Raw genomic sequence first — 16180 nt, forward strand, 5'->3', positions numbered from 1 at the left:
CCAGTTCCTCCTTCTCCACGAACAGACACCCCGAGCGACCAGAGGAGGCACTAGTGCAGCAACCAGGACACATACCCACATCCGGCTTCCAGCCCACAGGCACGGCCAATTGTGTCCGTAGGGATGCCCAACCAATCTGGAGGTAACACGGGGATTCGAACCAGTGATCCCCGTGTTGGTATGCAACACAATAGACCACTACACTACCCAGATGCCCCAAAACTGTTTTTCTTAATGGTGTGTGTGTGTGTGTGTGTGTGTGTGTGTGTGTGTGTGTGTGTGTGTGTGTGTGTGTGTGTGTGTGTGTGTGTGTGTGTGTGTGTGTGTGTGTGTTAGCTGGTTGGTCCTCTGGAGGTGATCCACAAAGGGAAGGCTCGAGCAGACAGCCGAGGCAACAAGACAGACCTAAACCTGAAGCAGGGGGAGTGGGTGGACATCCTCCGTGTCCAGGGTAACCCGGAGGGGAAATGGCTGGGGAGGACACAGGGCGGATACTGTGAGTTTCTACATGTGTCTCTCTTCACTTCCTTTGTTATTTTGGCCTCACTTCTATTTTCTTGACTTATTATCTTTTGTCTTTTTTTTAAAATGCTCTTCCTTTTTTTCTACCCCCAAACCATACATTTTGCATTCTTCTTGTCAAAATTAGGATATAGGACTCTTTTTTTTTTGATTTGTTGATTTTTCACTAAGGATTTTTTTACAGCAACTAATTAACGTGTTTTACTATCTCATCATATCCATCTCCTCCTCTTTCGTCATCATTCTCTCTTTAAAACAGTTTCTCCCGTCTGTCTCTCCTGTCTTCCCATCATTTTTACTTCCTTTCTGATCCACCTTGTGTGGTTTGTGTTGTCTGGCTGAGTGGCTAACAAGGAACACCAACTAATTTTAATACAAAAATCAACAATAAGCCAGGCTCTAACCCCAACCCCTCTGGAGACTTCGTGGTCTGAACCCCCTTTTTTTTTATCATGACTATCTGAAGACTTGCCATAGAAAGCTTTCACCGTGCTGGTTAGCAGAGGAGGAGTGCGTTTCTATTTAATTTAATTCATATATTAATACTAAATAATTTCTATTTCATTTCATTTTCCATATCATTCATTGATTTCATTTCTACTTTCATTTAGATCTTTCTTTGCTTAGTGTGTGTGTGTGTGTGTGTGTGTGTGTGTGTGTGTGTGTGTGTGTGTGTGTGTGTGTGTGTGTGTGTGTGTGTGTGTGTGCGTGTGTAAATCTCATGTGTTACAGTTGGTTATGTAAAGAACTCTTCGGTGGAAATCGACCTGGACAGTTGGAAAGATCGGAGAGGCTCTGTCACCCTCCATCAAGACTATGACCCTGAGGTTTACGATGACATATACTTCGTCACTGATGAAAGTAACAACAGGTATAATAGGCAAAGTAAATGTAAAAATAAACGATTGACAGCAGGGAGTCTGATGGACTCAGTCATGGTGTCAAACAGCGGCCTTTATGCAAATGAGCCCCCCTGGTTACTGCACTTTGTTTATGCTTTTGTTTTGGTCTGACGTCTGGCATGCGTGCCTGGGTTGAGTGAGAACAATGGCAGACAGAGGGAGGACATACGCTGGAAATCATACAAGCTTGTGACCACTCTTGCCTTCATATAAATACTGGATACACTCTCCTAGGATGGCAATATGTTAAAACCAAACGGGGTTCACAAGTGATGCTGCATTTGCAGCATTTGTCCTGTGCAAGAAAGTGACGACTTAACATATCCACAGAAAGTTGAATCAGTTCATCTGGACACGTTTATTGACAGAAACTTTTCATCAATCATCTAAGTGACCTCTTCAGTCTAAACTGACTGCAGCCCCCCCCCCCATAAACAATAGTTGCATAACCAATAATCAGTTTCATATGCAAATTACCGTGACCATTAAGTAGCGTTTCAATGGCCATGTGTACTTTTCACAGAGGATTTGGGAATGTTTGCAATCACAGCATTATAAGATGGCGACAGATGTACTCTTAGCCCCCCCCCCCCCCCGGCTCCCGGTTCAGGGATAGTCATCTTGACTAATGCTCAATAATCCAGGTAAGAAAATCAAAGAAGGTTGAACCAGTGCATCTGGATACAACGTTTACTGACAGATACCTTTCATCACTCAACATCGCTCCGAGCGGTGAGATTTGAGAGCGGATGACATGAATCATGGATGGATGGATGATGGATGGATGAAGCAATGTAAAACTTTTGAGTGATGAAACGTATCTGTCAATAAATATTGTATCCAGATAAAGTGACTCAACCTTCTCTGGTTCAGGGATGGTCGTTCCCTCTTCACATAGCTGGCCTCGTTCAAACCAGTGTTCTTCCCTATCAAGGATGTGCACATCCTCATCCTTGAAAGAGTGGCCACTGGCCTGTAGATGGGTGTAGACTGCAGAGTCCTGGTCTGACATGTTAGCTCTCCTGTGGTGTGCCATTTTCTTGGCCAGCATCTGTTAAGTTTCCCCAATGTACAAGTCATGGCAACCCGCCTGGCACTTAACAGTGCACACTATATTGCTCTGTTTGCGCTGAGGGACCTGATCCTTGGGGTTTACATCTGTCGCCATCTGACAGTGTGTGATTGCAACTTTTCCCCAATCCTCTGTGAATAGTACCCATGGCCATCGAAACTCTAGTTAATGGTCATGCCTAGCTGCATATGAAACCGTTTCAGTCGTTAGGCACTGTATTGTTTATAAGGGTGGGAATACCTGCAGTCAGTTTAGACTGAGGTCACTTAGATGAGTGATGAAACGTTTCTGTCAATAAACGTGTCCAGATGAATGGATTCACCTTCCTGTGATTTCTTTAACTGGATGAGCATGCTTGATAACACGACTTGATATATCCCCTATGGAGAGCATTGGTGGTGAGAGGGAAGGTGTCGTGAGAGAGTTGTTGATGTTGAGCTGCACCGTGGAGAGGGAGCTCCACCTGGTGGTTCTACTAAACAACAAACAATGTTTTGCAATCATCACCAAATACTTTAGATGCTGCTGTCGCACACCATTACAGATTCTATCTTACAAAATGTATTTATCATATGAGTTCCTGGTTTAAAAAAAGGCTTATGTTCATGTTATTATTATGTATATTGGGAATAAAGCCTGTTTCATTTTTTTTTTATAAGATTACATATAGGCTATGGCCAATTGTGAAAAATGGAAAGGCTACTCTTATAAATCCTAATATTACAATTTCTTTTCTCTGCAGTGAGTTCAACGGACACGGAGGTATGATTCAAATCCAAAGAAGATGTCTGTTTAACTTTTTCAACAGACGATGTTTATTTTACATTCATACAGTTCCTTTGTATGAATCTTTCTTGCCCGTAAATACAATTTAAACAATTGCTTTGTACTCGGCTAAATGTTGAAGTAACCCCCCCTCAAAATCTTTTATTGACAGTATAACTGTGTTAACATATTATTTTATGTATGTACTTATGAAAGACTGTACTTGCATTCTTTAGTGGTGCTACCCCCACCACCAGAGGAAGATGGAGAAATTTATGATGATGTTGATCCCAGCCTAGATATCAGGTGAGAATAGTTGGGTAAACGAACAGGCATACAGGAAACAGTGTAACAGTAGAAAAACCTTTTAACTCCTTGATCATATTGTCACAATTAACAGTGATGGGTATTTCAAAGATCAGAGCCACAGCAGCACCCGGACAATAGATGAGAAAGTTTAGAAAAGTTTTATTTTAAGCATCTGGCAGTACAGTAGGAAGCTTTTGATTATAGAGATGTGAATCAGGTGAGAGTGGATAACATGAATTATGGATGGATGGATGGATGGATGGATGGATGGATGGATGGATGGATGGATGGATGGATGGATGGATGGATGGATATGGATGGATGGATGAAGCAACGTAAAACTTTTGACCTAGAAAGGATGATGAGGGATGATGATGTGGGGTGTAATATAAGTCATGCCATGAGTACCTGTACTGTACAGGTACTGACGTGTATGCTAGGTGACATTAGACAGAAAATAGGCTGATCAAGTGGACATGTAATTTTATTTATATAGATTAATGTGAGACACAGCAGTGGAGAAAATGGCAGAGGAATGAATGGAAAACTGAAAGCGATGAAGAAGTGAATGTTTTTACTTACATCCTAAAGCATGTCTGGTCCTGCAGACCTCAAGTCTCCTAACACTCCATCAACTTCTGCAGTTGTTTGAGTGGAGGAAAGCTCTTATCAGCACAAAAGAGTAAAATATGCTCAGTAGTAAGACTGATTAGACATACTGTCACTGATTATAACCTTTTAACCCTAATGACTCCTGAGATAAAGCAATATTTTGGGAATGAAGTTGAAGTTGATGAAGTTGCCCTTCAATGTGATCAAGGGTTCATGTCCCCTCAACCCAATGCTATTTTCCTTGACCTCAGCTTCTATTACTACTACTACTACTCCACACATGTCCAAGCCATCTCAATCTTGCCTCTCTTGCTTTGTCCCCAAACTGTCCAACCTGAGCAGCCCCTCTAATATAATTGTTCCTAATTCCGTCCTTCTTCGTCACTCCCAACGCAAATCTTAGCATCTTCAACTCTGCCACCTCCAGCTCCACCTCCTGTCTTTTCGTCAGTGCCACTGTCTCCAAACCATGTAGCATAGCTGGTCTTACAACCATCTTGTGAATCTTCCCTTTAACTCTTGTTGGTACCCTTCTGTCACAAATCCCTCCTGACACTCTTCTCCACCCACTCCACCTTGCCTGCAATCTCTTCTTCACCTCTCTTCTGCACTCCCCGTTACATTACTTTGGACAGTTGACCCCAAGTATTTAAACTCATTTGCCTTCATCACCTCTACTCCTTGCATGTTCACCATTCCACTGTCCTCTCTCTCATTCACACATAGGTATTCAGTCTTGCTCCTACTGACTTTCATTCCTCTTCTCCCAAGTGTATACCTCCACCTCTCCAGACCTCAGCTTTTACTAAAAAAAATTTTTAAAAAAAAAAACTGGCTCGACATTAGCATTTATGGGTAGCTTCACCCTTTTCTGGAGTAATCTTTAAGAGTCTTAATGGGAATATTAATCACTGTCTGACCAGTAACAGGCTGAAATCTAGCAAATGCATTGTCATTCAATTCTAATGTTACTGATAACCAGCCAGCTAACTACCAATGAAAAGTAATTCGCTTATCTTTAGAGATGTGACTGCTGCCTTAATCAGAAAATCAAGGGGTGTAGAAATTTCCTCTAAAAGAGTACACACTGTGCCTACCACCAGTGGCTCCTTTTTGCCTCCAATGACAACGCTGTTAATGCTAGAACCTCAGATTCACAGCAAATATAAACACTGTCTTGAAGATCTTGCAAACACTGACAGAATCTACTGCCTCAGTAGAGGCAGTTCAGCTGTTTATGTCGGTTAAGGACATACCTGACTGAGAAGCAACAACTGATATGCAAGGAAAAGGGCTTTGTACAGTAGAGGCTTTATTTATATGGAAAAAAAAATAACAAACTCATCTCATCTCATCATCAGCCGCTTCTCCGGGGTTGGGTCGCAGTGGCAGTAAGCTAAGTATGGCACTCCAGACATCCTTCTTCACAGCAACGCCCTCCAGCTCCTCCTGATGCCAGATTGGACATGTAGTCCCTCCAGCGAGTTCTGGATCTACCCTGGGGTCTCCTCCAGTTAGATATACCCAGAAAACCTCGAAAGGAAGGTGCCCTGGAGGCACCCTAATCAGATGCCCAAACCACCTCAACTGGCTCCTTTCAACAAGAAGGAGCAGCGGCTCAACTATGAATTCCCTCCGGATGTCCGCGCTCCTCATCCTATCTCTAAGGCTGAGCCCAGGTACCCTATGGAGGAAACTCATTTCAGCCACTTGTATCCGCGATCTCACCCTTTCGATTACTACCCAAAGCTCATGCCCATAGGTGAGGGTTGAAATTAAGATTGACTGGTAAATTGAGAACTTTGCCTTCCAGCTCAGCTCCCTCTTCGCCATAACGGTCCGGTACAGCATCCACATTACTGCTGACGCTGCACCAATCTGCGTGTCTATCTCCCGCTCCATCCTACCCTCACTCGTGAACAAAAACCCAAGATACTAGAACTCCTTCACTTGAGGCAACAACTCATCCTCAACCCAGAGGGAGCAATCCACCATTTTCCGGTAGAGAACCATGGCCTCAGACTCGGAGGTGCTGACTCTCATCCCAGTCATTTCACACACTCAGCTGCAAACTCCCCCAGTGCTTGCCGGAGGTCGCGTTCTGATGAAGTCAACAAAACCACATCATCTGTGAAGAGTAGAGATGCGCCTTGAGATCCTGTCCATGAATATCACAAACAGAATTGGACACAAGGGACAACCTTGGCGGAGTCCGACACCCACCAAAGACGCGTTTGACTTCGTGCCGAGAATGCAGACACAGCTTTCACTTTGGTTATACAAGGACCGGATGGCTTGTAGCAACTGCCCTATACTCCAACAGTACCCCCCAGAGAGTGCCCCGGGGTACATGGTCGTAAGCCTTCTCCAAGTCTACAAAACACATGTAAACCGACTGGTCAAACTCCCATACCTCTCTCAGCACTTCTGCAAGGGTAAAGAGTTGGTCCGTTGTTCCATGGCCAGGATGGAATCCGTACTTTTCCTCCTGGAACCCAAGGTTCGACAATCGGTCGGAACCTCCTTTCCAGCACCCTAAAGTAGACTTTCTCAGAGAGGCTGAGCAGTGTGATACCCTGAGCACACCCTCTGGTCCCCTTTTTTAAATATGGGAACTACCAGCCCAGTCTGCCACTCCACAGGTACTGTCCCCGACCTCTACGTAACACTGAAGAGGCGTGTCAGCCAAGAGAGCCCAACAATGTCCAGAGCCTTAAGAATCTCAGGGCGAATCTCATCCACACCCGGCACCCTGCCACCGAGAAGCTTCTTAACTACCTCAGAAACCTCTGCCAGGGATATGGGTGGGGCTTCCCCGGAGTCTTCAAACTCTACCTCCTCCTCTGAGGATGTGTTAGCTGGGTTCTGGAGCTCCTCAAAGTGTTCTTTCCACTGCCCGACAACATCCCCAGTCCAGGTCAGCAGTTCCCTTCCCCGGCTGAACCTAGCCTGAGTCAAGATCTGCTTCCCTTTCCTCGCCGAATGGTTTGCCACAACTTCTTTGAGGCCAACTGAAAGTCCTCCTCCATAACCTTGCCGAACTCCTCCCACACCTGAGTTTTTGCATCCATGACCGCCGAATGTGCAGCCCTTCTGGCCTCCCAGTACCTGTCTGCTGCTTAACCCCTGGGCCAACCAAGCCTGAAAGGCCTCCTTCTTCAGCCTGACGGCTTCTCTCACCGGCTTCCCTCCTAGAGCCAGACTCCTCCTGCAACCAGATCTGGGAAGGGAGCTTGCCAGAGAGCATCTGTTGGCCAGGCCTTGGCCCATGGGACCCAGTCAGGCCCAGCCTGAAAAAGCAACATGGAGCCACCACCCCATGGAGCCACCACCTGCGGGGATGAGCATTGGGGTAGGGTGCAATGCAGGCTGGGCAGCAGACAAAGGTGGGGACTGGATCGTGCCGACTTCCAGCATCGCAGACCGGTCCTTGGGATGTGGAATGTCACCTCTCTGGCAGGGGAGGACCCTGAGCTGGTGCGAGAGGTAGAGCGGTACCAACTAGATATAGTTGGGTTCACCTCTACACATAGCATGGGCTCTGGTACCAAATTCCTGGAGAGGGGCTGTACTCACAAAATTAACAATTTCCTATCTAATACTACAACTAGTACTACTCTCGGCTGCTCCCGTTAGGGGTCACCACTACAGATCATCCGTCTCCATCTCTTCCTGTCCTCTGCATTCTCCTCTGTCACGCCAGCCACCTGCATGTCCTCTCTCACCACATCCATAAACCTCCTCTTTGGACTTCCTCTTTTCTTCTTCCCTGGTAGCTCCATATTCATCATCCTTCTGCCAATATACCCAGCATCTCTCTCCTACACATATCCAAGCCATCTCAATCTTGCCACTCTTGCTTTGTCTCCAAACCGTCAAACCTGAGCTGTCCCGCTAATATACTAATTCTTAATCCTGTCCTTCTTCTTCACTCCGGATGAAAATCTTAGCATCTTCAACTCTGCCTCCTCCAGGTCTGCCTCCTCTCTTTTCTTCAGTGCCACTGTCTCCAAACCATATAAAAAAGCTGGCCTCACAACCATTTTGTAAACCTTCTCTTTAACTCTTGCTGGTACCCTTCTGTCACAAATCACTAACACTCTTCTCCACCAACTCCACCCTGCCTGCACTCTCTTCCTCACCTCTCTTCTGCACTCCCCATTACTTTGAACAGTTGACCCCGTGTTTAAACTTATACACCTTCATCACCTCTACTCCTTGCATCCTAACAATTCCACTGTCCTCCCTCTCATTCATTCATACATATTCCGTCTTGCTCCTACTGACTTTAATTCCAATTTTCACCAGTGCCTTCCTATCTAATACTGCACACATGAAATACATTAATAAAGCGAAGATCAATAAATACTACAATGAGAGGAAACTTTTCAAATAACTAAAAAAGCTGAATGGATAGTGAGAGTGCCTGTGTCAAGCAGGCTACTGCAATATCACTGCACCGCAAATGTAATCACCCATAAGTTTGTTGTATGAAAGGAATCACAGTCACACCATGTCAGCTTACCTTTGTGTTTCTTTTATTTTAGAACAAGGCATTAAAATGTTATTAATTTTTTTGTTTAAAAAAAATCCCCACATGGATTGTTTTGTCAGCTAGGGAGTTCAGTAAACACCCTGAACCCACCTAAACTGCACATACTATGATTGCATATGCACCTGTGGGAGACTGCTTGGGTTGAATCATGTTGTTGTGGGCACCATTTGATAAAATGTTGCAGTGCATATGCAGGTTGCAGGTTAGAATATGACTTCATTGTCAATGAATATATGATGGTGAAATGATGTTGGTAACCCTGAATTGAAAAATCTGCCAATGGTTTATGTTTAGCAGATTGTATTGTCTAAAGTGGCACGTAATGATTTAGTCTTTACACTGTTTTCATGACAGAGTGCCTCCACCCATCCAGTTCACGGCAGAGGGCAATTCAGGTATCAATGACTTTAATGACACTGATACAATGTTTTGAGTGGGAGTTTGAGTGGAATTTCATAAAAAAAATCCATACTTATTAGGGATGCACAATGATATGGCACATCATCGGTATCGGCAGATAAAGTCTTTAAAATGAAATATCAGCATTGACCCAAAATGCCAATATGACAAGCTGATAAGTTGATGCTCTAATTATGCACATGCAACGCGAACTGTTGACCAGGCAGACTCGGTGCTTCATGTAGGTGAGGCACATAGGCGTCAATTTATATTTTTGCCCACGGATGACCAAGTTAAGTGAATACCACCAAGGTGATGAGTGTAATAAAATCACTTTTATTGCGCTTGCTTTAGTAATTACCATGATGTAGGCTTACTAGGGTGCTGTCGTCTGTCGGACATAGACACAAACCGCAACGAAATGCGACACCGCTCTGCTGCAAATTATAACAGGCTACATCATACCAGCAGTCTTGTTTATTTATTAATTAATTCACCCCACCCCTTTTCTCCCCAATTATACCTGGCCAATCACCCTGCTCTCCAAGCTGTACCGGTCGCTGCTCCACCCCTTCCGCCAATCCGGGAAGGGCTGCAGACTACCACATGCCTCCTCCGATACATGTGGAGTCGCCAGCCGCTTCTTTTCACCTGATAGTGAGGAGTTTCACCAGGGAGATGTAGTGTGTGAGAGGATTCGCTATTCCCCCCAGTTCCCCCTACCCCCCGAGCAGGTGCGCTGACCGACCAGAGGAGGCGCTAGTGCAGGGACCAGGACACATACCCACATCCGACTTTCCAGCCGCAGACAGGGACAATTGTGTCTGTAGGTACGCCCGACCAAGCCGGCTGTAACATGGGGATCGCCGGTTCGAATCCCTGCTTAGACCGCTACGCTACCTGTACGCCCTGATTCATTTATTTTTTGATCGGCCTTCCCCATGGGTGCTCAACCTTTTCGGTGGGTGCTCAAGCACCGGAGCACTAGCCTATTAGCTAACGTGGTACATTTACATTTATTTTGAATGTTGATAATGTACATTGTCCCTTCCCAAATAAACATTTAAACCCATGGGATCAGCGTCTATGGAAGAGTGGAGCATTTTGTTTTTTGTTTTTTTTTAACCTGCTACACCAACTGCATTTGTGTTGCGTTTGGTTTTGTGCCAGCCGCGTTTTCTGAGATTTCAAGTAGGCTACTTTGGAAAATTGGCAAGTTAAGTGGCAATCGCTTTAGCTGGAACTGAATTGATTAATTAGATCTTTTTAACTACAGGATCATGGATACACATTGATTTGACTGATTTCTTTTTATGTGCAATGAAACAAACTGACAAGGTTGCTTTGCTACGTTGCATTGCCTCTGGTACAACGAGATATTTGTTTTAATCATTTTTAAATAGGTTGTATTCATGTTTTACACCATTCTATGTAGTTTTCACCTGTTAGAAGGTCGCGTAGCCGCGCATAGAAAACAAAATAAACCAGCCGTATATACTGGTACTGATTGATACTGAGTTACTACAGGAGAGACGTGATGTTCTCTGCAATTAGGTGGAAAAATATATGCATATATTGATATCAGCAGTGGCAACTGATCAAAATGAGTTGGACAATATTGACATATGGATATCTGCAAAAATCCATTATCGTGCATCCCTAATACTTATTCTAGCAGTCCTTTGTTCCTGGATCTTTCGCTTTTTTTTCCTGTCAACATTTAAAATTACTCTAAATTCCAAAATCAACATTTAAAAACCCAGATAATTGGCAAACCAGGAAGCTTTATTCATTTAAAAGTTATCGCTGAAGTGTAGAATGCTGAACCTTCAACCAGTGGCCAGTAGTACAGGACTGTGGTAATTCCCAGGTGTGAATGTTAGTCACCTTTCGTTCTCCTGATATTATTACTCCATGACATGATTGTAAATAACAACAACTTCTTGGTTAACTTGCTCAACTAAACAAGTGTTAAAAGTATGTTACTTCCTGTGTTTGTTGCCATAGATCAGTCGGGAGCAGTAACTGAGGAGGAAATATATGATGATGTTGACTCGCAAGGTTTTCCTCCTCCCCCTCCAGTCAGCAGGTAACATGAAAATTGAAACTAATCTATGCAACAGTAACAACAAAAATAAAGAAATACTATTGCAAAAAGTAAACAGTTCTGTGTCTGTATGCATGCTCAATAATCCAGGTAAGGAAATCACATAAAGTTGAATCAATTCATCTGGACACGTTTATTGAGAGAAACGTTTCATCACTTATCTAAGTGACCTCTTCAGTCTCAACTGACTGCAGATATCCCCACCCTCCTAAAAAATACAGTTGCATAATGACTGAAACCAACGACCAGTTTCATATGCAAATATGGGTGTGACCATTAACTAGAGTTACAATGGTCATGTGTACGATTCAAAGAGAATTGGGGAATAGCTATAAACGCATCATCCTTCCGGTAGACAAAGGTAGATGTAGGTATTTTATTAAACCACAAAGGTTATACCAGAGATTATACCCAGGGGAATATACACCTAGTCTGTATGGGTTACCTAAAACACATGAACAGGATGTGCCCTCATGTTCTATTGTTTGTATGATTAACTCAGTGACCTATAACATCTCTACGTTTCTAGCATCTATCCTTAACCCGTTCGTAAGCAGTAATGAACATCACATTCAGAACAATATGGATTTTGTGGATAAGGTGAGGGACATCATTATGGATGTGGATGAAACAATGGTCTCATGATGTGTGGTCTCACGTGTGTTCCTGTTGATGAAGCAGTGGAGGTAGTCCGTATGAAATTACAAGATGACCCCACCCTCAGCAATAGGACCACCCTTAACACTGACAAAGTGTTTCTGCTCCTGAAGCTGTGTCTTCAGTCCACGTACTTCACATACAGGGGGCAGTACTATAGGGTGTGCTATGGGTTCCCCAGTCTCACCTGTAGTGGCCAAGTTGTATATGGAGAAAGTGGAAAAGAGGGCTCCGATGTGCAATCCAGGAACAACACCTAGCCAGTGGTTCAGATTTGTGAATGACACCTGGGATAAAATTAAATCTCAGGACATACCACATGGTGGCCCAGTGGTTAGTGCTGTTGCCTCACAACAAGAAGGTCCTGGGTTTGAACCCCGGGGTTATCCAACCTTGGGGGTCATCCCAGGTAGTCCTCTGTGTGGAGTTTGCATGTTCTCCCCGTGTCTGCGGTGGGTTTTCTCCAGGTGCTCCTGTTTCCCCCACCATCAAAAAGACATGCATGTGAAGGTTAATACTCCTGTCTGTGCCTCACGATCCTTTGGGGTTTTAAGCAGGAGGTTAGTTAGTTAGTTAGTTAGTTAGTTAGTTAGTTAGTTAGTTAGTTAGTTAGTTAGTTAGTTAGTTAGTATGTATTTGTGCCCCTGACCGAGGCATGGCAAGACGAATTGGAGTTGGTCCCTGGGTGCTGCACGGCGTCTGCTCACTGCTCCTAGCTACACAGCTAGGATGGGTTAAATGCAGAAAAAGAATTGCCCCACAGGAATTAATAAAGTAGTAAACATTTCACCAACCACATTTAATTCTGTGGCCAACCACATCAAGTTCACCAGGGAAGATGTGAAAAATGACAGGTTAGCCTTCTTAGACTAGAAACTGCAATTGTTGATGACGGACATTTGACTGTTATGTTTACTGTAAACCAACACTCACTGATCAGTACTTAAGGTTTGACTCTTATCATCCATCGGAGCACAAACTAAGAGTCATCAGGTAACTGTACCACCGAGCTGACAACATCCCCTCTGACACAGTGGTCGGGGAAGGGGAGAAGTGTGGTTATCCTAACTGGGCATTTGTCAAAGCCAGGAAGAAGCCCAATCAGTGCACCAGCCAATCGAAGAGAGGAGAAGGACAACAGCTGCCATTTCACAATGCTGTGATTGCAACTATTCCCCAATCCTCTGTGAAAAGTAACCCCATTGTGGGGTCTGCGATGGTGTAGTGGTCAAAGCATCGGCTTTGTGTCGATGCAGTTGCCCACTGGGGACCGGGGTTCGCGCCCCGGTCTCGTCAGATCCGACTATGGCCGGACTTGATGAAGCAGCAATAATTGGTTACGCTGTCTTCGGGAGGGGGGCGGAGTCGGCTTGTGTTCGTCACATGAATGCGTCTCTGTGTGTGTCGGAAAAACCAGTGGTTCGGCCTGGATTCGCCTTGTCACGAAAGTGGCGAGGCGATTCCTTCGAGACTGCCAACCGGAGAGATGCAGTTGGCGAACGCATACAGTACGAGGGTGGGTGTTTGAACTAAAATAGGGATCGATTGGCCACTAAACTGGGAGAAAAAGGGAAAAATCAGAAATAAATTTATAAAAAAAAGTAACCCCATTGTAACTCCACTTAATGGTCACGGAAATTTGCATATGAAATCAATCGTTGGTTTCGGTCGTTATGCAACTGTATTGTTTATAAAGGGTGGGGATACCTGAAGAGGTCACTTAGATGAGTGATTAAACATTTCTCTCAATTAACGTGTCCAGATGAACTGATTCAACTTTCTGTGATGTGGACTCTATCTCAAATGAGTTTTCACTCACTGTCAGAGAATCTTTTTTTTTTCTTCTTTTTTTTTTTGTATTGAAGTTTACGTTTTACTGAGCTATAATTTTTGAGTCAAGTTGTTAAAAGCAGAGTCTTCTACTTGTCGGAAAAAAATCTCTAAATCAAAGGGACTCTACCATTATTTCTCTCTCCAGCCTTCCAACCCTGAAAGCTCAGACCAAGGCTGAGGAGATGGATCCGAAAAAACAGAAAAAGTTTAAGAAAGAGGAGAAGGAGTTCAGGAAAAAATTCAAAGTATGTTTCTCTTATAATATGTTCATGTTTAATAACTCTTCTTTTTTTATATCCAGTCATTTAATTCTCTCAAAATTTGCACCGGGACTAGTGCATTTCTGACTCTTCACTTCGCTTCACTCATAAATGTAAGCAGGACAGCATTAGTTTGTCTTTTCGCTGTCAAAAATTAAAAATCACAGCTGCTGTTTCTATTTCAGCATGATGGGGATATACAGGTGTTGTATCAGTTGACTGTCTCTCCTACTTTGACCAACAAGAAATGGAGTGGCAAAGATTTGCCGATAAAACCAGGGGAGACACTTGACGTCATCGTTAAAGCTGTGGATGACAAGTTCATCTGTCGGAATGAAGAGGGCAAGTGTGAGTATCTGTTTGTGTTAATCCATCTATCTTCCTTTCTTAATTTGAGCAAGTCTGAGATGATGAAAACTAACGGTCCACTATTATCTTTTCTAGTTGGTTATGTTTTAGCCAGTCACGTTGCCATGGAGTGAGTATGACACACAAACATGTTGAAAAGTCTCAGATACACACACATACATGTATGCATGAATGGATAGATGGTAGTTGTGGGGTGTAAATAATGTTTTTCTGGTGAATTATTGATCAATTATTCTCCCATTTACCATTTCAGAGACGGTGATATATATGACGACATTGGAGATGGTATGTTATCATATGATTAAAAACTCCTTGGACAGATATTCACATGCAACAGACCAAAAATAATATTATGAAATCATCTACTTTTAGGAGACTAAACTACTACCTTAAATGAAGACACAGTTTGCTTATATAAATTAATTTACTTAATAACAGATGTTTAAAATTAATGTAATGACTTCTTTGCAGATTGCATCTACGACAACGACTGAGAATCACTGCACCACTGCTGTAACTGTATGGTACTGAGTTTGCAATTTCTGTGATATATATATATATATATATATATATATATATATATATATATATATATATATATCGCATATATATATCGCAGTCACAAAGAACAATACAATCCTCATATATTGTTTCAAAACTATGTCAAAACTGATAAGAATAACATGTTAAATATTTTTTGTTGTAACATTTGAAATATAGCAACAGAGATATGACTGCAATAGCAACAGCCATAAGGATAAAACATACAGAAAGAAAGTGAAACTGTTTGATGGAGCAGCAGTATTTCAACATGACTTTGTGTTTATATTGGCTTTTTTTCCTGGCACTGCCTGCAGCTTCAGTACCAGCTTGAGTTTTCCTGAAAATCTACAATGGTGATACCAAAGCTTACTTTTAGCTGCAGATTTCAATGCAAATTTGTGATTTTTAATGAATGAATAAATACATTAAATAAAAGTTATGAACATTTTTAACTTCCTCCTCTGTTCTTTTGGGTCCAGTACTTGATTAATACTCGTTGTTTAGTGAAATAAAAGGAACTGATTAGAGATACAGATGGAGGTATGTTTGTTGTGGCATCTTTACAGTTGTGCACAATTACATGCTCAATTCTATTGACTTGAATTTAGCCCTATAAACACTCCAATAATATACCAGTTATATCAAAAAACAGAGAGATGATAGATAGATTTACTTTAATAATCCCCGTGGGGAAATTCAATTCATTCATAAAGCTTAGTTGTCTGCAAAGGATCTCTAGCTAGGCAAGTATAATGTTTCCCTTTTTTTAAACAAACCCAAAATACTGAATATTCAAACGATTTAAATATCTAAATAGAAAATTAGCAATAAAATACATTGATGTGGCCAATGTTTGTATGGTTAACACTTTACTTTCCATAGATTTGCAAACTGGGAAATGCTGGAGAGGCCTGGAACACTTCCTGCACTGCAAATTAGTATAGTGTTGTCATCGACCACCATGCACAGTCATTTAGTTTTTGCACTTTGAAGTTAATCTAAAATATTTTGTTGAATGTTAAATAAGTTTCAACTGTTTTTCATTAGCCTAAACACATTATTTATGCGTTTATTATCCTCTGTCGACACCAGTAACATTTTTCTGTTTTTCTTTTGTTAATTATTGGAGGGTGGTGAAGGTAATGGAGTGATGGATTTACTCTATTTTTTTCTTCTTTTTTTTTTTGTAGTTGTTGTTTTTTGTTACCCATCCCTGATTCCAAATATGTCCACAGCTTTAGACGTCCTTAAGTCCTACAGAGAATTGGAACATTT

At 42.6% G+C, this 16180-nt stretch overlaps 1 protein-coding gene across 1 annotated transcript in view; it reads left to right on the forward strand.

Annotated features, from left to right (window-relative positions):
- fybb (FYN binding protein b) overlaps positions 1 to 14964 on the forward strand; it is a 33947-nt gene extending 18983 nt beyond the window's left edge. Inside the window, exons 8-18 of the mRNA XM_056290998.1 lie at positions 337 to 496; positions 1255 to 1393; positions 3239 to 3258; positions 3498 to 3567; positions 9092 to 9132; positions 11144 to 11225; positions 13879 to 13978; positions 14179 to 14341; positions 14438 to 14471; positions 14616 to 14647; positions 14834 to 14964. Coding sequence (XP_056146973.1) covers positions 337 to 496; positions 1255 to 1393; positions 3239 to 3258; positions 3498 to 3567; positions 9092 to 9132; positions 11144 to 11225; positions 13879 to 13978; positions 14179 to 14341; positions 14438 to 14471; positions 14616 to 14647; positions 14834 to 14856 — 864 coding nt within the window. The 3' untranslated portion in view covers positions 14857 to 14964. The remainder of the gene's footprint in view (positions 1 to 336; positions 497 to 1254; positions 1394 to 3238; positions 3259 to 3497; positions 3568 to 9091; positions 9133 to 11143; positions 11226 to 13878; positions 13979 to 14178; positions 14342 to 14437; positions 14472 to 14615; positions 14648 to 14833) is intronic.
- Positions 14965 to 16180: the final 1216 nt, after the last annotated feature.

The sequence above is a fragment of the Lampris incognitus genome, chromosome 12, assembly GCF_029633865.1.
Source record: "Lampris incognitus isolate fLamInc1 chromosome 12, fLamInc1.hap2, whole genome shotgun sequence".
In the NCBI taxonomy this organism is placed as follows: domain Eukaryota; kingdom Metazoa; phylum Chordata; class Actinopteri; order Lampriformes; family Lampridae; genus Lampris; species Lampris incognitus.